The sequence below is a fragment of the Cavia porcellus genome, unplaced genomic scaffold (assembly GCF_034190915.1).
Source record: "Cavia porcellus strain 051 isolate PalLab524CR breed Dunkin Hartley unplaced genomic scaffold, mCavPor4.1 scaffold_49, whole genome shotgun sequence".
NCBI classification, from domain to species: domain Eukaryota; kingdom Metazoa; phylum Chordata; class Mammalia; order Rodentia; family Caviidae; genus Cavia; species Cavia porcellus.
Window position 1 is genome coordinate 2,120,446 of NW_026947532.1, and position 21,928 is coordinate 2,142,373.

At 59.2% G+C, this 21,928-nt stretch overlaps 1 protein-coding gene across 2 annotated transcripts in view; it reads left to right on the forward strand.

The window, feature by feature from the left end:
* Window positions 1–21,397, forward strand: part of Col5a1 (collagen type V alpha 1 chain) — a 119,333-nt gene extending 97,936 nt beyond the window's left edge. Inside the window, exons 50-66 of one of the 2 annotated variants that reach the window (XM_063244181.1) lie at window positions 207–314; window positions 806–859; window positions 1,088–1,141; window positions 2,288–2,341; window positions 2,835–2,888; window positions 3,223–3,330; window positions 3,425–3,478; window positions 3,567–3,620; window positions 4,112–4,219; window positions 5,525–5,578; window positions 5,972–6,007; window positions 7,262–7,315; window positions 8,117–8,372; window positions 9,289–9,401; window positions 11,755–11,823; window positions 15,274–15,507; window positions 18,842–21,397. In XM_063244181.1, the coding sequence (XP_063100251.1) occupies window positions 207–314; window positions 806–859; window positions 1,088–1,141; window positions 2,288–2,341; window positions 2,835–2,888; window positions 3,223–3,330; window positions 3,425–3,478; window positions 3,567–3,620; window positions 4,112–4,219; window positions 5,525–5,578; window positions 5,972–6,007; window positions 7,262–7,315; window positions 8,117–8,372; window positions 9,289–9,401; window positions 11,755–11,823; window positions 15,274–15,507; window positions 18,842–18,988 (1,611 nt within the window). In that variant the 3' untranslated portion in view covers window positions 18,989–21,397. Of the gene's footprint in view, window positions 1–206; window positions 315–805; window positions 860–1,087; window positions 1,142–2,287; window positions 2,342–2,834; window positions 2,889–3,222; window positions 3,331–3,424; window positions 3,479–3,566; window positions 3,621–4,111; window positions 4,220–5,524; window positions 5,579–5,971; window positions 6,008–7,261; window positions 7,316–8,116; window positions 8,373–9,288; window positions 9,402–11,754; window positions 11,824–11,884; window positions 11,954–15,273; window positions 15,508–18,841 lie in introns of both variants that reach the window. The other variant, XM_013153252.2, reaches the window with a different exon arrangement.
* Window positions 21,398–21,928: the final 531 nt, after the last annotated feature.

Genomic DNA, 21,928 nt, shown 5'->3' on the forward strand with positions numbered 1-21,928 from the left:
CCAGAAAGCCAGGGGTTCCTTGCCTGGAAGGTTCTGCATGGATGGGTGGCCGCAGGAAGTGAGACTGGCGTCTCCCTGGCCCTCACTGTCCCTGTGGGCTCGGCTGGTGCTGGGTAGGGGCTGTCCATAGGAGGGGGAGCCCCGCAAGTATCCCTTAAGCAAGAGTGTGGAAGCTCTGAGACCTGACCTTGCCTCTTCCTCTCTAGGGACCCAAAGGAGAAAGAGGAGAGAAGGGCGAGGCTGGTCCCTCAGGTGCTGCTGGACCCCCTGGACCCAAAGGCCCCCCCGGAGATGATGGCCCCAAGGGCAGCCCTGTGAGTAATGCCAAGAATCTTGGGGTCCCTGTATCCCAGGTCATTCCTACTAGGTAGTGGCTGTGCAGCCCACTGGGTGTATGCTGGGTGCTTTCCTAGGCTCTAGGGATTTCCATGGCAACTCTGGACCAAGCTAGAGGAGGTGCAGGAGAGGAGGTGGGGAGCAGCCTTGAGAACTGGTCCTCATGCTTGCAAGGGCAGGGGCCAGGCCACGGTTCTCTCTGGCCTGCCTGGGCTCTGCAGCAGGGGTTTCTTAGAGACCCCCACCCTTTGGAAGGCTGGGGCACAGGCCACAGCTACAGCTGGGGCTTCTGGGATGAAGGTGTGGGCAGGATGTGCAGGGAAGGGTTTCCTGGTGGAAGGGGCCTGGCGTGGGAACTGCCCTTGTCCAGGGTCAGGTGGTGGCAGGTGTTGTCTCAGGCAGTGCTGGGCTGGACAGGGTGTAGTCACACTGCTCACAGCCCAGACCTGTCCCTCTCTCTGCTTTTCAGGGCCCAGTGGGTTTTCCTGGTGATCCTGGCCCCCCTGGAGAGCCCGGACCTGCAGTAAGTGCTTGAGAAGGCCACCTGCCCCCCATCCCACTGCCCCTGCTCCCTGTTGCTGGCCCTGTATCTTTTCTCTTCCTGCTGATTTCTTTTGGATGAGTTGAGTTCTGGGTGCAGTGCTCTTTCCCCCACCATGTACCCCATGTGTGGGCTCAGTGCCTGCACCAGACTGGGGTGAACCAGGGTCCTGTCTGGGAGGCAGGAAGGAACTTGTTCTGTTGCCCCCAGGGTCAAGATGGTCCCCCTGGTGACAAAGGAGATGATGGTGAACCTGGACAGACGGTGAGTCCCTATGTGACACCCTCCCTGGGGAGCATCTGTGCATCTTGGGGTTTTGCAGTTGGCTTGGTTCCCTTTCCATGGTGACTCCTGCTGGCAGGGGCCCATGGGTGCTGATGAAAGCTGTGGACAGAAAGAAGGCGTGTGCAGTGCCATGCTTTGCATGTGGCTCTAGAGGCTTGCCTTCTGACTCCCAAAGCTCTCCTGTGTCAGGACTGGCCCACGTGGCGGCCCCAGTGGGTCTCAGGCCCTGCCTTGGGACGGTGAGCCTAGCACCTCATCTTCCGCTCAATGCGGACATTGCCCCATCCCGGGGGCCCTGGGGCAGCACTCTGCTTGAAAGCAACCCCCGACTCTTGGGGTCTCCCTGCCCCACATCCAGATTTTGGGGGAAGTTACTGACCATCTTAGTCTTTTTTCTGCTGCTACAAAAGGCCACAGGTGGTGTGAATTCCAGGCAGTAGAAGTTCTCATGGTCCATGTCCGTGGAGGCCGGAAAGCCCAAGGTTGAGGGGCTGTAATGTGACAGAGGGCAAGGGGTGAGGGAGGAACGTGAGCCAGGTCCTCCTGTGTCCCTCTCACCCCTTCGATAATGGCCTTGGTCAACTCTTTGCATCCAGCCTTCCCTCATCCGTCTCTGCTGATCCCAGCCTGAGTGCTGGGGGCATTCAGACCAAAGCAGGGGTCCCAGGCCTTAAGCCCTGTGCCACTCCCAGAATGCACCTGGATACCAACTGAGGGCCCGGAACAACAGTCCCGGGCCCAGAGTCCCTGGTGGCCGTTCCTGGTTCCCCACTGCCTGGCCTGCACCCTTGGTGTGGCACCAGTTCTCAGCTCTGTCGCTGGAGATGCTAAGGACAGCTCCCTTGCAGGGTCCCGGGGGATGGACCCAGTTATTGTGTAGAGGAGCAGGGTCATGTGAGAAGCGAGTTCTCTGAAACAAAGGTGCCCCATGCGGGAGGTGACCCGGGTTCCCGGCCAGGCCATTGCCTGGCACCGAGTGGTAGCCCCAAGACCTTATGCAGGACTGGCCGGGACACTCCGAGAGCGGCCAGGCGAGCTGGAGACCGAGCTGAGCCTCTGTGTCTCATCAACAAATCTCCATCCTACAGACTCTGCAAATGGCTAACTGTTCTTTCTCCACCCCAGGGATCCCCAGGCCCCACTGGTGAGCCTGGGCCATCCGGGCCCCCGGGAAAAAGGGTGAGTTGCCTTGTGCCTCTTGCTGGCCCTGGCTGCCCCCCACTTCTGGGGGAGGAGATGCTGTGTTGGGCTGGGTGCTCCCCTGGCTGCCTACCTTGTCACCAGTCCCGGGCCTGTGAGTCCCACCAGAGAATAAGACCCCTGGAGCAAAGAATCTCCTTCCCAGGCCAGACCCTCCTGAAGAATCAGAGGCAAGGGCAGGGGCCTTGTGCCCCGAATCCTCCGGTCTTTTGCTGGAGTTTCCCCAGAGGGAGCCCTTGGCCCCTGCCAGAAGGGGCAGCACCCAGCACTCAGGGTGGCCAACGCATTTCCCACGCTGACTCAGAGCCTGGCCAGTGACCAGGGTCCTGGATTTGCGGCGCTCCAAGGTCTCCGTCTGCATTGGCCAGTTCCCAGGAGACCATTTGCCCACTGCCCCTCCTGCACCCCCAACTCTGTCCCAACCACTTCCTGGGTTCTCCATGCTTACCGCCTGGGCTCTCCTTTGATCCAGGGTCCCCCAGGCCCCGCAGGACCTGAAGGCAGACAGGGAGAGAAAGGCGCCAAGGTGAGCACTCGTTGGTGGGCCATGGGCATACAGGAACCGCTGGCGGATATGGGTTGGTGGGAGTGGGCTGAGCCCTTGGCACGGGGGCTGTGATATGGGAAACAGGTTCCTCATCACTGCCAGCAAGGACACAGTGGGGGCTGAGAGGCCGGGCAGCAGGGGCCTGGGCTAGGTGGGCATGGTGGGCAGGATCAGATTAGTGGGTGGAGGGTTGGCGGAGGCAGCATGTGACGGAGGGCGGATGCCAGGGCAGCTTGGGCATCTGGGGCATGTCGGCAGGGGTCCTGTCTGGGCCAGGTGCCTGGAGCCCCCAAACGTGGTCCACCCTCTGCAGGGAGAAGCCGGTTTGGAAGGCCCTCCTGGGAAGACTGGCCCCATCGGCCCACAGGGGGCCCCCGGGAAACCTGGGCCAGATGGCCTGCGTGGGATCCCCGGCCCTGTGGTGAGGGGCCCAGGCAGGCCTGGGAAGGGGCAGTGGGCTGGTGGCAGGGCCAATGAGTGTGGGCTCACGCCGAGTGAGGGTCTCTGTGTTTCAGGGCGAGCAGGGTCTCCCCGGATCCCCAGGCCCAGATGGGCCACCCGGCCCCATGGTGAGTGATGCCTCTGGGGCTTTGTGAGGGGCGAGTGGCACCAGGAACCCCTGGACTCTGTCTTTGATCCCTCTAAATCCTCCTGCAGGGACCCCCAGGACTCCCTGGCCTCAAAGGAGATTCTGGACCCAAAGGTGAAAAGGTGAGTGGGGCCCTTGGCCTTTGACCCAAGCTCGATCTGGCGATCTGTGGCCCAAAGAACCCATAGCACCCAGGACTTCCTGCAGGGCAGGGCCATGGAGATTGAGGAGTGGATGTTTACTCTGGACCCGGGGCCATGTCCCACCCGGGCTGCGCTGGAGCTCCGTGGCAGCAAAGCCTTGCTTTCTATTAATCTATGAATTGCCCTGGTTTTACTGATTCTCTTGCACACCTCAGATGAGCTGGAAGCTGAGGCTGGAGGGGCCATGAGGCCTCGATGTCCTCCAAGCTGGGACCTCAACAGCTCCACCCGGCCCAGCACAGCAGAGGCTGGGGATTCCCTGGGGGCCTCCTGGGGGCTCCTATGGAACCAACACCCGAAGTGCGCCAGTGGGGTTTTCCTGGTGAAGACAGAACGGGCAATCACCACAGTATCAATGCACTGCAGCTGCCGCCCAGCGTCGGTGCCCTCACACCTGCCTTTCCCAACAGGGTCACCCAGGCCTGATCGGACTCATCGGCCCACCCGGGGAGCAGGGCGAAAAGGGCGACCGAGGTCTCCCCGGCCCACAAGGTTCATCTGGCCCAAAAGGAGAGCAGGTGTGTCAGCTGGCGCTGCCCAGCGAGCTTCTCTTCCTCCACAGCACCCAGGAGTATAGATGGGAATGGCTGGGGACTTGGGCTGGCCGAGGTGCCCCCAGAGGCCGCATCCGTCCCTCTTCCGCACCGCAGAACAGAGCCTGTGTCCCAGCTCAGTGCTCAGGAGTCTCAGGCAGCTGGCAGTTGTGCCTGCCTGTGTCTCAGGGCAGAGCTGTGACCCCCCTGTGCCCTGCATTCCCTGGCCTGAGGCCCACACAGACCCCATGCTGGCGGCTGCTTGGGGATGACAGTGTCATCCTGCAACTTCAGGTTGCTGGGACATGGCTCCAGGAGGGCGGGGTGGAGGGGAGCCAGGGGCCTGGGAAGGGATGGTGTGTAGCAGGGGAGACACGTGTGCCTCCATGCTCCCCTGGATGGGGTGAGGGTGCCCACCCCACTGTGGCAGTGTCCCCTTCCTGGGCACTCTGGCTCCAGAGAGGACAGACTGGGACAGAGCAGGGGGCTCCAGGAGCTCTGAGGGCTGGGGGTGCATAGAGCCCACACCCTGATGCCACGCCTGGGACCAGTTGGCTCTGTACCTCATGGCTCAGTGACCACAAGAATTAGACACCAAGGGTCCCCACTGCCGAAAAGAAACTCGCATGTATACATACACCTATCCTCACTCGGGGCCAGCTCCAAACTGCCATCTTCTACGTTGCTGGTAGAAGATGCCCAGGCTAGAGGGTCATGGGATTTGTAAAGTGACCAATGTCCTGGTCTCTGTGCTGTTTCCGGGTGAGGTTGAGTTACCAGCTTTCATGCCCTGGGTCATAGCTGTGCCCCAGCAGGAAGTGTTGGGGGCCCCAGGATGCCCGGTGGTCATTGCAAGCTGAGGCATTTTGCATCAGCCAGGCATGGACTCAGAGGGAAGGGCTGGGGCCGGACACACAGGGCACACTCAGAGGCTGGAGGAGACAGGGCAGCCAGGTGTCAGGCCACTTGCTCCCTCACCCTGGACTTGTGCTGTGGGAGACCAATACCAGGAGCAAACAACATGGGGCCCAAGCCAGGACGGGAGGTCAGGGTGACCAATTTCCTAGCAGAACGGAAAGAGAGGTCTGCGTTCACTGCCCCCTCCCCAGGCTCTCAAAGTGCTGGAGACACCCCCAGTCTGCATGGGATGAAGGCGCCTGGGGACAGATGTTCAGGCCACTCCAGAGGCCTTGAGAGGGACGTGGGGATGCGACTGGCCAGGCACAGGGGGGTCACCTTCCTCTTCCTCCCTCTTCAGGGTGCTTACCTCTGCTTTCTGCTCCTTTACAGGGTATCACTGGTCCTTCTGGCCCGATCGGGCCCCCAGGGCCCCCTGGCTTGCCGGTGTGTATCTGGAAGTGGGTGGCAGGAGAATCACAGCTGAGACTCACAGGGTGGGCCTGGATTGGTTTGGGCTCCCAGTCACAGATGCAAGGAGGAGTATTGGAGCCCTGGTTTGGGTGGGAGAGGCCGGAAAGGGCCCATGAGACGCTTATGGGGATGCATGAGCAGGGTCACAACCTCCTGGCACCCCAGACTGGCCCTTCCTGTGCTCTGGGGACCCAGTGTCCCAAGGGTGAGCCTCTACTCAGCCCATCTCCATGTCTAGCGGCAGCCCTGCACAGCACCAGATGGCCCTGGGCTGCTGTCCCCATTGTGTGGGACAGGGGAGCGGGCTGAGGGTGGGGCGGGGGAGGCGGGCTGCACCGCTGATGTTCTGATCTCTGTTCCCTGCAGGGTCCACCAGGTCCTAAAGGTGCTAAAGGCTCCTCGGTAAGTGATGCTGGCTAGAGCGGTGGGTAGGACGGTGTCCCCTGAGGTGAGGGTACCCCAGCCCGCCCAGAGTGTGGTGGTCCTGCCTGGCTTCCCTGGCTTTCTCTCTCCTTCTTCCTTTTTATTGTTGATGTTCTTTATTGTTATATATATACATATACATATATATATATGTTTTGGGAGCTTTTTGGTCTTTTAGAGGCAGGGTTTCACTATATGGTTCAGGCTGGCCTTGAACTCACTTTGTAGCCCAGGCTGGCCTTGGACTCGTAGCAGTCTTCTTGTCTCAGCCTCCTGAGTGCTGGAAAGGCAGGCGTGCGGCACCACCCCCAGCTGACTTTATATAATTTTTGAAAAACAAAAATGATACTGTTCTGCTTGCTGGTTTTAAAAATTACTTTAACTGTACAGATTTATGGGGGAAACATGGTACTCTGACTTGCATCTATGGTGTGTAACGGTCAAATCAGGTAGTTAGCATTTCTGTCTCAATTTTTTTTACATTTTTGATTAATGTGCAATAATCGTATGCATTTCTGGGACATAGGGCGCTATTTCAGCACAAGGCTGTGGAGTCCCCTGACAAGTCTGGGGCCCTCCTCTGTACACCGCCCTGTGGTTACCGCTGCTGTGAGTCAGTCTAGCCTTCACTGCTGGGCTTTCAGAGCACACAGTGGGTAGCTGCGGACTTGAGAGCTCAGCCCACTGCCCCAGTTTCTCTCTTTCCGCCCTGCCCAGCCCCTGGCCACCAGCACCTCCTGACCACCCCAATGTGTGCTCTCTTAACCTGCACACACATGGGGGAACAGGTGCTATGTGACTTTTTTCACTGTGCACAGCACCCCTCTGTCCCACCTGGCTCCACGCAAGCGGCAGGTCCTGCTCTGTGTACTCGGCGTGTATGCCGCCCGGTTCCCTTCACCCACGCACATACAGATGGGAGTCTATGCGGGCTCCGTGTCCTGGCTGCCGGGCACAGCAGGACTAATGAAGCCAGGCGCTTTCTTACACACCTGATGCACCTTTGCACTTCTTTTGAGAAACATCCTCTGTGCCGCCCCAGTCACCTCAAAGAGGGACATCCAGGCTGCAGCTCTCTGCCCTAGAGGATGCCACTTCTCAGTTCCCCCAGCCTTCTGGGAGATAAAGAGGCCCTGCTGCACCCCTCCCCCACCATTGCGAGCTCCAGGCCCAATCTGGGGCTAAGGGGGATCTCTCTTCCCCATGGTAACCAACTGCTGCCTCTCTCCACAGGGTCCCACCGGCCCGAAGGGTGAGGCAGGCCAGCCAGGACCCCCCGGTCTACCCGTGAGTAGCCATGGAAACTGAGGAAGGGATGGGAGGATCCAGGGGGCACCTGTGGATAGGGCTCACTCTCCAAAAATTGTCACATGCATGTGGCCTGACTGAGGTGCTGTCCCTGAGCAGAGTCCCCAGGCCCATTCACACTGGCCTCTCAGGCTGACCTTTCCCAGGAATCATAGCTGGGAAGGAGATGGATAGAACATGTGCACGAGTGTGTGTGCATGTGTGTCTGCCGCATGTGTGTGTACATGAAGATGTGTGAGTGCGTGTATTTGTATGAGTATGCATGCATGCGTGCGTATTTGTGTGTTTGCTTGTCTGTGTGTTTCAGACACAGACATTTGTGTGTGCATGCATATGTGTGTGCATGTATCTATACCTATTTGCATATATGTTTATGTGCAAATGTGTATATGTGTGTGTGTGTGTACCACACACACATATGTGCATGTATGTGTGTGTACATGGGTGTTGGAGGTGGAAGCAGTAGCTAAGTCCCAAGGTGCAGGATGATGGTAAGCTGGGGTGCAGTGAGCACCCCCTAGGATACCCCCGTGGTCTTGCAACTTCTGGAACCCTCCTTGCTGCTATGGAGCATCTGGGAGAGAGCCCCATCTTGTGTCAGAAGCATTTGTGTAGCTCCACTGGGTTCAGCCCCAGCTGAGCGGCAGAGTCCAGAGGAGGGCTGTGGTCATCCCCCAAGGCGTAGTCTTTGGCCCAGCTAAGGCCAGAAGGATGGACGAGGTATAGGGAAGGCCTCCAGCTGTGGCCTGTCCCACCCACCGCTGCCCCTCCCGCACCCAGGGCCCTCCTGGCGAGGTCATCCAGCCCCTGCCTATCCAGGCCTCGCGCACACGGAGAAACATCGACGCCAGCCAGCTGCTGGATGATGCGGCAGGTGAGAGCTACATGGACTATGCAGACGGTATGGAGGAGATCTTTGGCTCACTCAACTCACTGAAGCTGGAGATTGAGCAGATGAAGCGGCCACTGGGCACGCAGCAGAACCCTGCGCGTACCTGCAAGGACCTGCAGCTCTGCCACCCCGACTTCCCCGATGGTGAGGAATGTGGCCACCCACACTGTGCTGGGGCTGGGTGGGCAGTGCGGCCCCTTTCCTCCACTGCCCCATGGGCGGGGGGGTGCACGGACTGTCCCCAGGACCCATGGAGGTATAGCAGCACATGGTCAGAGGAGGCCAGTAGAGAGGCCAGCTTTGAGGCCAAGCAGACCTGGTCTCACCTTAGCCGTGCCTGCCTGGTCCCTGCCCCTGACCGGTGAGATAGGAACGGGAGCTGCCGTGGAGGGAGGGTGGAGGCAAAGGGATGGGATGTAAAATGCCCTTAGCCTGGCACTTGGGCAGCCCGGTGAGGGCCATGTCAGGTTCCACGTTGGATGCTTTAGATGCTGAACCACCACATGGTGCGCTCAGACCGGCTGTCCCAGTGCTCCAGCCAGACTCCTGGGGAACAAAATCGCATTACAGCACAGCCACCTGCACACTCGCCTGCACACCCTCATACCCCCAGCCACATGAGCAGATCTCCAGTTCAGCGCTGGGGCTGGGAAGGCCACTGCTGTGCTTAGGTGCCACTGCTTGAGACCCCTGTGAATCCCAGTTCAGCTCATTCCCACAAATTCTTTACTCAGTAAGCTCGAAGACCACATGGGGTGCTCAGAAGCCTCAAGCAAATCCGGGGGTAGAAGCTGCCCTGGAAATTCAGGCAGGGATGGATGTTTAGCTCAGGGGCACAAGCACCTGCCTGGCTTGTCGTGATTCTAGTGGACCTGGACCCCAGATGCATGGGCTTCCGTCCCCACCCTGCCCTGATCCCCAGACTCCATCCCAGCTGCTCCAGGCCGTGGCTGTGTTTATGGGTCTGTCCGTACCCCTTACCCCCGATGGGCCCTGCTGGTCTCCAGCTCTGAGCCAGCTGGGATTGGTGTCTCACCAGCCCCCTGCCTCTGCCACACAGGTGAATACTGGGTGGACCCCAACCAGGGCTGCTCCCGGGACTCCTTCAAAGTTTTCTGCAACTTCACGGCCGGAGGGGCAACCTGTGTCTTCCCCGACAAGAAGTCTGAGGGGGTGAGTATCCTTGGAATCTCCGCCTCCAATAGGCCCAGGCCAGCGCCTGTGTCTCCTATGTCCACAGCTTTGATCAAGGCTGAAAGCCAGGCACTGACGATTTTCACCGTGAGAGCCTGCTTTGGTGAAGACGAGCAGAGCTAGGGAGCCCTGGGAACGGGGCCTAGGTTGTGTAGGGGACAATGGCAGTGCTGCTCGATGTCACCGCCAACCTCCCCACCGAGGTCTCCCAGCTCTGGGCCGACGACCTCTCCCTGGAGTGCAGCTCTTCTCCTGGGCTGGGACTGACCCAGAGCCTCCAGAAGGTTAAAGAAGTGACCCAAAGGCACTTCCTGACAGCTGCTGTGAGTCAGAATTCTTTTGCAGGGCGGGGAATCAGATTCACAACCTCGAGCTTGCCAGGCAGGTGCTTGTGCCCCTGAGCTAAATTCTCAGTGCAGCTCCTACCCCAGGATTTGCTCGAGGCTCCTGAGTACCCCATGTGGTCTTTGAGCTTACTGAGTAAAGAATTTGTGGAGGAGCTGGGCTGGGACTCGAAGGGGTCTCAAGCAGTGGTACCTAAGCACAGCATTGGCCTTCCCGGCCCCAGTGCTGAGCTGGGGATCTGCTCACGCAGCCGGGGTGTGAGGGTGTGCAGGTAAGTATGCAGGTGGCCATGTGTGTGGCAAGTGCGTCCCAGGTCAGGGCATGAAAACAGGGTTTCCCTGTCACTATCTGAGAAGTTGACTGAGACTCCAGTTGAAGTGTGCAGGCAAACCCTCTCTCAGCCCAAATACCCCTCACATGTGGCTGGTGACTGTCAGGGCCCTGGCTGTTTCTGGGGGTCACACAGGATCCTGCCTATGGCCAGCATCCAGTTGCAGCATCTTGGTAGCCTATTATCCAAGGGACAGTTTCCCACCAGGGAGAGAGAGAGAGCAGTGCTTTCCTCCTGGGGGTCTGAGTCCCCCTGGCCCCTGAATCACACTGTAAATCCAGTAAGCACCAGAACCTCCTTGGGTCAGAGCAGCTCCTGCACCCAGATCCGTCCCATCCCCAGCCTGACAGTGTCTGCCTTGAAAGCTCTTCTGACTTCAGGCCCAGAGTCTCATCCTTCTGTCCTTCCACCGCTCTGCTCTGCATGCCCAGAACAGAACTCAGCCAGAAAAGACAGTTCTCTCCCTCTGGTCACTGCTCTGCAGGTGGCCCCCTGCAAGAGGATTCTTGGCACAGACCCCTAACCCAGGGCTTTCCTGGGGGGCCATTGCTGGCATTCACAGTACTGAGCCAGGGGTCTAAAGTGCCCCCACCACACACACCTGGCTCCCGGCTCCTCCCGGACCAGCTGGGTGCCTGCAGGCTGGCTCAGGCCCTCAGCCCAGGGTGAATGGAGCTGCTCTCTGGTGGCACTGGGCTTCAGGCCTCCTGGGAGCTTCACAGAGATGGTAAAGCCTGCATGTGTTGCTGCCTGACCTAGGGGGCATCATCCTGACATGAGCCCAGTGTGGCCCTGAAAGTGGCAGATCTGGGATGGGAGGATGGAGGCTCTGGTGGGCATCCAGCTGGCTCCTCTTCCTCCTGACTCTAGGCACCTGCCCAGCTCTGAGGGGGTGGCCCGGCTCAGCAGATGAGGATTCAGACTCTGCCTCCTCCCATGAGCCCCTTGGGCCTGGTTCCCAAACAGAGGTCCCTGTAGGCCCTACCCAGGCCAGTTGGGGCCCAGCGGACCCCAAGGACTCTCACCCCCGCCCCGCCCCTGCAGCGCATGCACAGGGCCCAGCAGGGGAAGAGCCTTGCTCAGATACTGCCCTCTCTGTCCCCAGCATCTCTGAACCCATGCAGCTCACTGCTGCAGAGTGGAACAAGTCCCAGGAGGGACGCGGAGGACAGAGGCTGTCCCTGTGACAGGGAGTCAGCTGGGTCCTTAATTCCAACATGCTTTGTGGGAGGAGCCTTTGCTTCCTTGTCATGTCAGAGCAGCTTTGCTCACACACGCGTGCACACACACACACACGTGTGTGCACACACACATAGAGCAGCTGGAGACCATGGGGCATGCGCCATGCCCCTGGGTAGTGAAGACCAGGTGAGAGGAGTCACACAGCCCTTAGCTTGTCACCTTCATCATGGAGCCCTCGCCAGCACCTGTCCTCACCTCCCGTGGGGCCCTGTTGTGCCTCGGTCACCTGGCCTGGCTCTGGGAGGACCAGGAGCTGTCGTCAGCCCAAGGTGCCCTCTGGTCTTTGTCTCTGGAAAGCAGCGGCACCTTGGCAGGACGCAGGGACCCAGGGGCGTGGTGTCTGGGTGGAGGCCGGGGAAGTAACCCTCTACTTTTCTGTTTCTCTCCCTCCCACCACGCCTGCGCCGTGGGTAGGCCAGGATCACTTCTTGGCCCAAAGAAAACCCGGGTTCCTGGTTCAGTGAATTCAAGCGTGGTAAACTGGTAAGGCGGCCCCTCCTTCCCCTCGTTGTCACTTTAAATGCGCCCGTCTCCTATCTTGCAGAGTAAAATGGCCCGCTGGCCCAAAGAGCGGCCCTCTACCTGGTATAGTCAGTACAAGCGCGGCTCCCTGGTAAGTGGCCGCCCAGCGCTGCCCGCTACGGCTCAGCCTGGCTCTCGGCTCTGCATGGCCCACTCTTCACTGGCACCGGGCCACGCCTGCTCTTGCCCTCCGGCCACACCGCTCCACGATGCGTGACAGCAGGGCTCAGCCAGCATGGGGACCTCCCCTGCGCCCTCCGCCTTGCGGCTGCACTCGGACACAGCAACAGGCCAGGGTGCCATACTGCCCATGCTGGCACTGCCAGCTGCTTGGGCACCAAGGTCCTGGGCAGCACGGGCAGGAGGCCAGCAGCGTCAGCAGCCGGCAGGTGCAGGTGCCTGTCTCAAAGGAGAGGTGTTCTCCAGGCGCCTCCCACTTGTGCCCCGGGTGCTGCTAAGGGGCCAGGCTGAGGCTGCCAGCCCGGCCGCTGTCCTGTGTCTTCTTCCTTGGCTGTGTAGACAGCGCATCCCTCTGGCCGGTGCTGAGACAGGCGTCGGTCTGGGCCTCGTCCTGCTATGCCAATGGCAGTGGCTGCCCATTGTGTTTACCTCCAGCACTGCAGCAATTTGGGCCTCTCCTGGAATAAACCAAGAGGCTCTGTGGTCTCTGCCTGGCATAGGGACAGATTTCACTCTGGGGACAGTTCCAGGACCGCTGCTGAGCTCAGACCCTTCCCCTTTTCCTGCCCCTGAGGGTCCTCGGTCACTGGGGATCACGCTGAATGCCATCAACCCATGGTCACTTTCTCCCAGCCCCCGCATCTGGAGGACGCAGAGGCCAGGTCCCCCCAAGGGTTCAGAGCCGTGGCTCCCAGCTGCTTTTGCCCCCGTCTCTGCCTCTGAAGTCCTCATCCCTTAGCCTCGGGGCTGACCCACCTTGGCGTGAGCCCTCACACAACCCAGCTCCTGCTGTGCACAGCCACCGCCCCGGAGCTCCTCCACTGTCCCTTGCTGTAGACACAGGCATCGGTCCTTGCCTCCTCCCTGCTTGCCCTCCCCTCATCTCCACCTTGTCTGTGCTGCCCTCAAAGCAGAGCCACTGGCACATAGAAGGAACCTGAAGGGCCAGCTCTCGGGAGGACATGGGAAGGGGACATGGGGCCTTAGGGGTCAGGGAAGAAGGAGCCATTGAATGAAGCTGCCCCAGCCAGGGAGGTGGCAGCTGCACTGGGTGGGCCTGCCTCTCCATCATGGTGGCCTGGGCTGCTGGGGTAGCCTCCCTGACTGAAGCCTGGCTTCCTCTATCTGGGGCAGTGAGAGGGCACTGGCCTGTCCAGTCGCCAGCCCACATGGCCGCCCTCACTCGCCCTGTGTCCTGTGTCCCAGGCAGGTGATAGAAGCAGAGGTACACGGGGCCCTGCCTTGGTGCAGGGTGCAGGTGCTCATGTCTGGCTCTTGGAGCATCATAGTGGGTGAGAAATGGACAGAGGCCTCTGCCAGGAGGCCTTGGTCTTGGTCTGAGCTGGCTGCCAGGGCTGGGGTACCACAGTAGTGGGGCCCAGGGCTTCCTGGGGCCCTTTCAACCCAGGGCACGAGCAGGCTTCAGGTCCTTCTGTGTCCAGCCCCCTCCCTGCATGTATCCTCTCTTGAGTCAGTCGCCTTCCCCCCAGGAGCACCGATGGCCCGGATGTTGGTTGGTACTTGGTTTTCTCCACAGGTCTGACCCTAAGGTCCACCGTTGCTGCCAGTGAGGGTGTTGGGTTTGTTTATACCTTGGGGTCCCAGGATGTCCCACTGCACTGGTGTCAGGGAGAGGGGCCCAGGCCTGCTCTCCTTCTTCTGTCCCTCCCTCTGCGCTTTCTAATTTTGCTGACTGAGGTGGTGGCTGAGGGCAATCCCTGCTTGTGCACATGCACCTGCACGCCAGCACTGGACCTAGGGACCCTGAGTGTCTCACGTCCCTTTCAGGGGCCAACAGCAGCGTTGCTGCCTGGGTGACACCTCTGGTGTTGGATACTGGGCTTTCTGTCTCATCCCCCGACACAGGACCCCAGTGGGATGGGCTCGGCTGGCCACCAGCCCTTCCTGGACAAGACCTGAGGCCCAGTTGCATCACTATGGGGTGCAGGGCTCTGGAAAGCATCACAGTTGCAAAAGCTGAGACATACCTCCTGGGATACCTGTGCCAGCCTAGGCCTGGCAGAGCAGAGCAGGCCAGTGCTGGGATCCAGCTGGAGGCATCTTGTCCTTCCCAATGCCACCACTGGCTTTTGGTGGAGAGAGAGGTCTTCTGGGGAGCGTCATGGAGCCAGAGCCCTGGCTGCCCGTGCAGAGTAGTAGAGGTCTGATCCAAAGATGGTCAGCTGCTTGATCCTACCTAGGAAGAGTAGCGGCCACGCTAAAGACAATCCCGGATGCCCCTGTGTCTGTCTGGTGATCCCAGCCAGCCGTCCACGTGGTCCCAGCCCTGTCTTCCTGCCAATTACCCCAGGTGGCCCAGGTCACTCCCCAAAGCTGGCCAGGAGTCACAGAGCTTCCCATGCCTACCTGGTGCCTTCCTCGGCTGGCGCTGGGCACACATGCCCACCGTGTCCTCATAGCTCTCATGGGTCAGCAGAAGCCACACATGAGGCAGCAGGCACCCTTGAGTGTCAACCAGTGCTGGTGTGGAGGGACGTGGGGAGGCTCGGTGCACCCACAAAGGAGGGGTGCACACCAGCTTCTGGGTGGGGGCAGGGGAGCGATGTCCTCCCCAAAAGCAGGCCTGGCACAGAGGGTGGCAGCGTCGGGAGTGCTGCTGGAAAGCAGGCATCATCCACGCCTGGAGAGGGGGCCCCGGGAGCTCAGGGGCCACAGAAGTGGGTAGGGCTGGTGAGCAAGGAGGGCCATGGACACCCAAGGCCCCAGAGAACATCCTCCTGCTCCTCCCTTTTGGGTTCCTGCTGGGAGAAGCTGGGTGTCACTCCCAGCCCCGCTCCTGGCACCCAGACCAGGGTTGCAGGGCCGATGTCTCAGTGCAATGCGAATTTCCAGGGTGGTTGCTTGTGCATTGAACATGTTCTGAGCATTTGGACCTGGTGTGTGGGACAAGTGGCCTCACCTGAGGCTGGCAGATGCCCGGGTGGCAGAAAGGGAGGAGGTTGGCAGGAGGAGTGGCTGCAGGGACACAGGTGGCACAGGCCCAGAAGACTTCAGGCTGTTGCACTGTGAAGCTGTGATCTGTGCATCCAGCAGGCTTTTATCGAGCTGGCCAGCCATGGCGTAGGCCCCTGCCCTCTCCAGGCTCAGTGGGCAGTGGTGGCAGGTGGTCCTCTGTCCCCCTGAGCCCTAGCGCCCCAGAACTATGTGCCGCCTTGGGCTGGGTAAAGCCGGGTCCCCACCCTACTGAGCCCTCACCTGCCCTGCCCACAGCTGTCCTACATGGATGCGGAAGGCAACCCCGTGGGCGTGGTGCAGATGACCTTTCTGAGGCTGCTCAGCGCCTCCGCCCACCAGAACATCACCTACCACTGCTACCAGTCGGTAGCCTGGCAGGACGCCGCCACAGGCAGCTACGACAAGGCCATGCGCTTCCTGGGCTCCAACGATGAGGAGATGTCCTACGACAACAACCCCTACATCCGCGCCCTGGTGGACGGCTGCGCGGTGAGTGTGCCTGACGCTGCCTACTGGGGGTCTGTGCCTCACTTCCGGCTGCACGGGGCGCCTCCCCTGTGTTGTTCCCTCCTGGGGGCACTCACATCCTTCCACCAGGGTGAGCTTAAATGCACCCCACCTGGTCATAGAGGTTGGGCATGTCCTGTGGCGGTCCTCAGACATGTGCCCCTGGTGTGGCCTCTTAGCAGCTGAGTTGGGGTCACCAGGAAGCCGAGCTGAGCTCCCTGACATGGGACCCCATTCCCTTCCTTTTTCCCTGAGAGAATCCACCCGGACTTGTGCCCTCCCTGCGGCCCAGGCTCACAGCCCCACCTACTTCCCCCTGCCTCGTGCCCGACCCCTGGGGCTGCAGGCCTGTCCCTTGGGCAGCCCCTCGTGGCTGCTGCTGGTTCCTGGTGTCCATGTGGCCACAGGACTGTCACAGTATGAGCTGGCCCAGAGGCCTCCTGAGTCACACTGTTCCCTCCCCATCGAGGTCCTTTGAGCATTGGGAAGCAGAGCCAGGCACAGGGTGGGGACATCCAGACTGGATGCTTGACGGGACCAGGAGAGACCACTCCCTCCCATCTTTACTTCTGGGGAAAAAAGTTCCCCGAAACTTAGAGGAGGAGGGATAACAGCTCAGGACAGCAGCCCTGCTGGTGGAGAAGCTCGGTGGAAGGGACAGGCAGAGGGCACGCGAAGGTGGGGCCATGGGATGGCAGCAGCAGTGTGGCCTGGACTGCAGTGCCACCTGCCTCAAGCCCCAAATGCCCTGCCTCACTTGGAAAGGTCACGACCTTCCTGTTTCACTTGAGGCCCCTTTGGGGACTTGAAGGCCAGTGACATGAGGCCTGCTTGATTCATGTCACAAGAGCAGCTCAAGAAATTAGAGTTGCCAGGCTGGGGTCCTTCAGCCGGGTGGCCTGATGGACAGCGCTGCTGCATGGCCGGCCCTGCGGGGGCACAAATCACAGGAAAGAAGGCCAGGGCAGCTGCTCATAAATCCCGCTGTTTGCACAGCTTTGTGTGCGCCTGGGGGGCCGTTGAGGACTGATAATGGTTATTTATGCTTCTGGAATAAGAGGGTGATACAGCCACAGGCTGGGCCCGCTTCACGTTCGCCCCTCTCCTAGTGCTCTGGTAATTGGAGCGGAGGGGCCCTGTAAACCTGGTGGTGCCACCTGCTGGCTCAGCACGGGCTGCCCGGCCTGGATAGGGGAGAGGCTGCCACTGCTGCAGCCATGAGGCCTGCGGCTCCCCATCCCAGGGTAAGGGTCAGGGCACTGCACCCTGGCCAGGGCCACCCGGCTGGGGCCAGAGGAGGAGCAGAGAAGGAAGCGGTGATTAGATGGCATACGGTGTCTGGCTCTTCCTCTCTGTCCTGGCGGCCGTGGGGGGCCCTGTGCCCCAAAGGTAGCTGGAGGACCCTTGGCAGATGCTGTGCGCAGCTGCAGGCATGGCCAGTTGTCCTGCTTCCCTCTCCCTGGGCATGGAGTGCTATGGCCACGCACTGGGGTGGACCCAGCAGGCAGAGGGGCCTCTTAGAGTCTGCAGGGCCTGCCTGGGATGCTCAGCAGGCTTTGGGACTCTCAGCATCTGTGCTGTCAAAGTGCCGGGCCACCACACAGCAGGGTCCTCCCAAGGCCTTTCTCAAAGGCCACCAGCTGGCCAAGAAAGAGCAGCCTGGCCGGAGACCACAGCCTTCTAAGAGCACTGGTTCTGCACCCCACCCTCAAACTCAGCAGCCAAGTCCCCAGGGCGGGTGGGGGCCCCGCACTGTAACGGCCCCAAGGACCCCCGTCCTATGAGGGTCGCTTTGTGAGAGCACTGCTGGTTCCTGTAGCCTCTGCTCTGAGGGCCTCTGCTGTCACCCTTGGGTCAGGGTTCCAGTGTGTACTGAGGAGCAGGTTCAGCCCACTGGGTAGGGGCAGGCCCCAAGGTCTGTGACTCCTCCAGCCGGAGACTTGAATGGGCAGTCAGGACCGGCTGCACAGTCACGTGGGACCTTCTGCCAGCTACACCCCAGCCATGTTACCCATCGGAGGGAACCCTTGCAACTTGCCTCAAGGGCCTCTGCGGGGATGGGGTGCGAGACCTGTGCTGCTTGGTCCTGGCTCACAGTGTAAATCTGGTTTCAGTTCAAGGCAGTAAAAGCCACTGTCCAGGACTTGTGGGCCGTGGGTGTCCCAAGGGAGCGATGTGGACTTCCGGTACCCTTGTCTCAAGAAGTTGACCAGATGGCAGGGCTGGGTCAGACGTGTCGCTCTGTGTTCCAAAGACTTGGAGCTGGATTGAGGTGGCTTTGGGGACAGGAGCAATGGTGGGCCTCCCTCCCTGGGTCTGGGACCTGGATCCCAAGGGGGAGGAGCCTCTCCAGAAGTCAGCCTGTGCTCAGAGGGACTGCATCCAGTCTCCTGGGGCCATGCTGGCCTCCTTAAGGGATGAGTGCCAACTGCCGAGCAGGCCGCTCACTGGCTGTAGGCCTCAGCCTGCCCAGGACTCCTTGAAGGACCAGTGTGTAGGCACTCAGCCTCCCTGCACTGGGAAGGTAGCACCTCCCCTGCCCTGCCTAAGTCGCCAGGGCCATGGCAAAGACCTGCACTCAGTTCAGCGCTCTGCTGTGACACCTTGTAACTCTCCACCTGGAATGAGGGGCCCCTTGTTTTGATCTTGGTTTCATAGCTACCCCAGCACGGCTGTTATCTTAGGCACTTTCCTATCTCTGGGACATAATTCAGATGCCCCCAACTTTAGTGAGAGGTTCGTTTTGTCTCCTGTTTTAGAAGTTTCAGTCTCTGGCCAAGCGCCTGGACAGAGGAGAGCTACTGAGGCTTGGCAGACAGGAAAGAGGCAGGGAGGGCCTGAGAGGAGGTGAACCCCAGCTACTAGGCCATGCCCTCAGCGACCACCTCCTACCAGGCCCCGCCTCCTAACAGCCAGCCTAGGGCTCTGGTGATCCAATCACCTTTAGAAGGTGTGCATAGGGGCAAAGGCTCCTGGCTGTGGTCTAGATGTAAACCCTGACAGTTGCCCTGGGCCAGGGTATGGGGGCTCCATAGGAACCCCCTTGGAGGGGGGTGCTTCCAAGGCTGCTCCCATGCTCCTCTGGGACTGCGCTGGTGTCTTTGGATCCCCCTGAGAGTTCAAACACTGTCAGCCGGCGGTGATTCCTCCAATGCATGCCACGTGCATGAGGCCAAGATGCTGCTCATGTGGCTTGGAATGTGTGGGTGGGGCAGGAAGGGGAGGTGACCCCAAGCCCAATGCTGGGAATCCAAGCTGGTCATGGCAGTGACTGGCCCAGGATCTTAACCACATCCGCCTGTCTCCTTCTTCCCAGACCAAGAAAGGCTACCAGAAGACGGTGCTGGAGATAGACACCCCCAAAGTGGAGCAGGTCCCCATCGTGGACATCATGTTCAATGACTTCGGCGACGCATCACAGAAATTTGGATTTGAAGTGGGGCAGGCTTGCTTCATGGGCTAGGAGCCACCCGCAGCACTCTGGTTCCCCGAGCAACCTCGTGACCTCAGCATGCCCTTTGTGAGTGTCCGTACAAGTGTCCTCACCCCAGACAGCGAAGGTTTCTCATACCCCTCCCGCTCCACTTCATCTGCGCCCCACCCAGCACCGTGCGGTGCCAGACCAGAGCACCCCAAAAGCAGCCGGGGAGAGAGCCGCGACCCCACCGGAGCCGAATCACATGACCTAGCTGCTCACAGCCTCGGCCACGAACACGTTCCGTCTATACCACGCGCCCGCCCAGGGAGGGAGGCGGCACCGCCCTGGCCCCTCACTGGCCTGTTCCACGGATGGACCGCATCGCGGACAGTTGGCAGGGGGTGGGGCTGGGGCGGCAGGATTTGGATATCATTTTTTTTTAAATTCAACTTGAAGATGCATATTTCCTTTCCCCTGACCTTCAAAAAATGTGCCAAGGCCAGCCTCGTAAAGGTCGCCAACGCCTCTGTTTTTAAAAACCCTCAACACGATCCATGTAGAGGCCAAATGTCATTCCACATGTGCCTTTCCGATGGATTAAAGGTGCTTATGTTTTTGTGAGTTTTAAGTAAATATTTGTATTGTATTGTTATAAATGTTAAGTGTGCCTGACTCTCAATCGTGCGTGGAGACTCGGTATCAGGCCCGCCGGGAGACTGGGAAGGTGGGCTGCAGCGTCCTTCCTGGGTCCCATCTGGTTCTCTAGAAGTAGGAAGTCGCCCCGCCCTAGAGAATACGCAGTGAATTGCAAATTTGCCCAGGTCAGCGAGAAGCCTCCAAGCTGCCCAAGAAAAAGAAGGTGCCAGACCCTTTTCCAGGCCAGTTTTTCCTCTTATTATTATTAGATCTGGACTTTTTTTTCCTTATGGGGAAGGAAAACAATCTAACATCCTGCTTTTTCTTTCATGCACTGAGATTAAGGTGCAGGCTTCTGTTCATTCCGATTGCTTCCTTTTTCCATTTTCCTTCCTGCAGAGCCCGGGCAACGAACCGTGTTTTGTGTAGATGATAATTAAGTGAAACTTGGTGCTGATTTTTTACACTTCTCTTTTGTGGTGCTATGTCTGAAGATCTTGTAGAAGGCAGCGCTGGGGGCCCCTGGCCGTGCCTCCTCCTTCCGGCTTCCTTCGCCTGGGCATTGGCTCCTCGAGCTGAGTCTTTGCCAGGGACTGCATAGAGATGTCACCTCTCCACCCAGTGGGTGCCAGTGCTGCTGGGTGCTCTTTCTTGAAGGTGGGGCGTCTGCTCTGGAGACCGTTATCAGCCCTGGGTTGTGTGGACTTGACCTAAAAACACACAAGTGCAAAATAAAGACTTCCTGTTGTGTTTGTGATACTGACTTCTGTGTGTTCTAGAAGCTAATGAAGTTGTTTGGTGGCCCTGCATGGTCTTGGCCAGGGACTGCCTTGCACACAGATGGAGAAATATTCAGCGAACCCTGGGCAGCTCTGGGGCCAGGACAGTGCTTCTTTTCCACAGAGGCAATTGAGTTTCTACCCGAAGATGCTCGGGGCGCTGGCATCGGCCACTCAAGCTCAGGCTGGTACGGTTCCCACTGGGCCTTGCCCTCATCCTCGCTATTCTGGGTGAGGGACCACCATGTGGACAGCGGACCCCAGCAGTCCCTGTACTGTGAAATGTGCCCTCCTGCCATGCCCCTGCCTCCACCATGGGGACACAATGCTGGGGAGTGGGCTGACCCCCCACAGAACGCTGCAGCTCAGGAAACCACAGCACAGCACCCCGGGACTCACACCGCCTGAAGGCCGACTCACCACATCTCCCCCAAAATAAGTCGCTCTCTTGCCAAAGTAAAGCCTGGCCTGGAAACTCTCGCAGCCAGGACACCAGCATGCGCCAGGCTCCTCTCCACATGAGAAAAGCCATATGGGAGAACTGTCGTGCGATGCCTGTGGATTCTGTCTAGGTCATGTGATTCTGTTTCACCTCACCACATCAGATTTGTTCTTTTCTTCATCATTTTCTGTGGGTCCCCTCAAAGTGGTTGTAATTCATGATGATGTCCAAAATGTGTCCTGTTCCCCGCCCCCCCCCCGCCAGACCATTTTAGCTACGGTATATTGCAATAAAACCACCTCTTATATTTGCAGACTGTCTTGTGGTGTAATTTTATTTTTTTCTCCATATATAATTGGGAAAATGTGGGTGAAAAGAAAAAAATGGGAAACAGAAAACATGATAAAGATTCTAGACCACTGGGCCCATTGAAATTCAGTGCCAAAGGACATATGGTCTGTGTCCTGAACAGCTGTGGATGTGTCACACATTTGAAGTGTCACACCACGAAAGGGGTGTTTAATATTTTACATCTGTGTAACAGAGGCTCATTGTAATCGTTTTTCAATAAATTGAGTTCACTGTTTCCACCGTCAACAGATGTGACTGGCTGTCTTCTTCAGTGTGACCAGGCTCCTCCACCACATGAGACCCATGTGTGATCGAGCACTGTCCTGGGACCCCACGCACTCTGGCATCATGGCAGGGATGTGCCGCCTTAAGCTGCCGGAAGGGGTCTGTCTATAGCTGGCTGAGTGTCACCAGCTCTTAGGCCTTGACACATGCTGGACTCACTTCCCACCCTGGACAGTTGTGCCCTGGGGAGGTGTCCCCAGGTGACATCCTTCCTGCCTGCTGTATGGCAGGGTCAGTGTCTGGCAGCCAGTGAGGGTATAGGGGTATGGCTTGTCTCAGCCAATGAGCTTGTGCGTAGGTGACACAGGTCGCTTCCTGTCTAAGTGAATGACTCCCTCCTGGGTCTCTGGATGTGAGCTTTAAACTACTGAGACATTGTCACTGTTCCTGTTCCCTGGCCCACAGTCCTGAGTCTGTGGGCCACCTTCCACGATGGCTCTGCACAGAGGTGCTCGGAGGCCACGGCAGGGGTGGCTGGGAGGGACCAGCCAG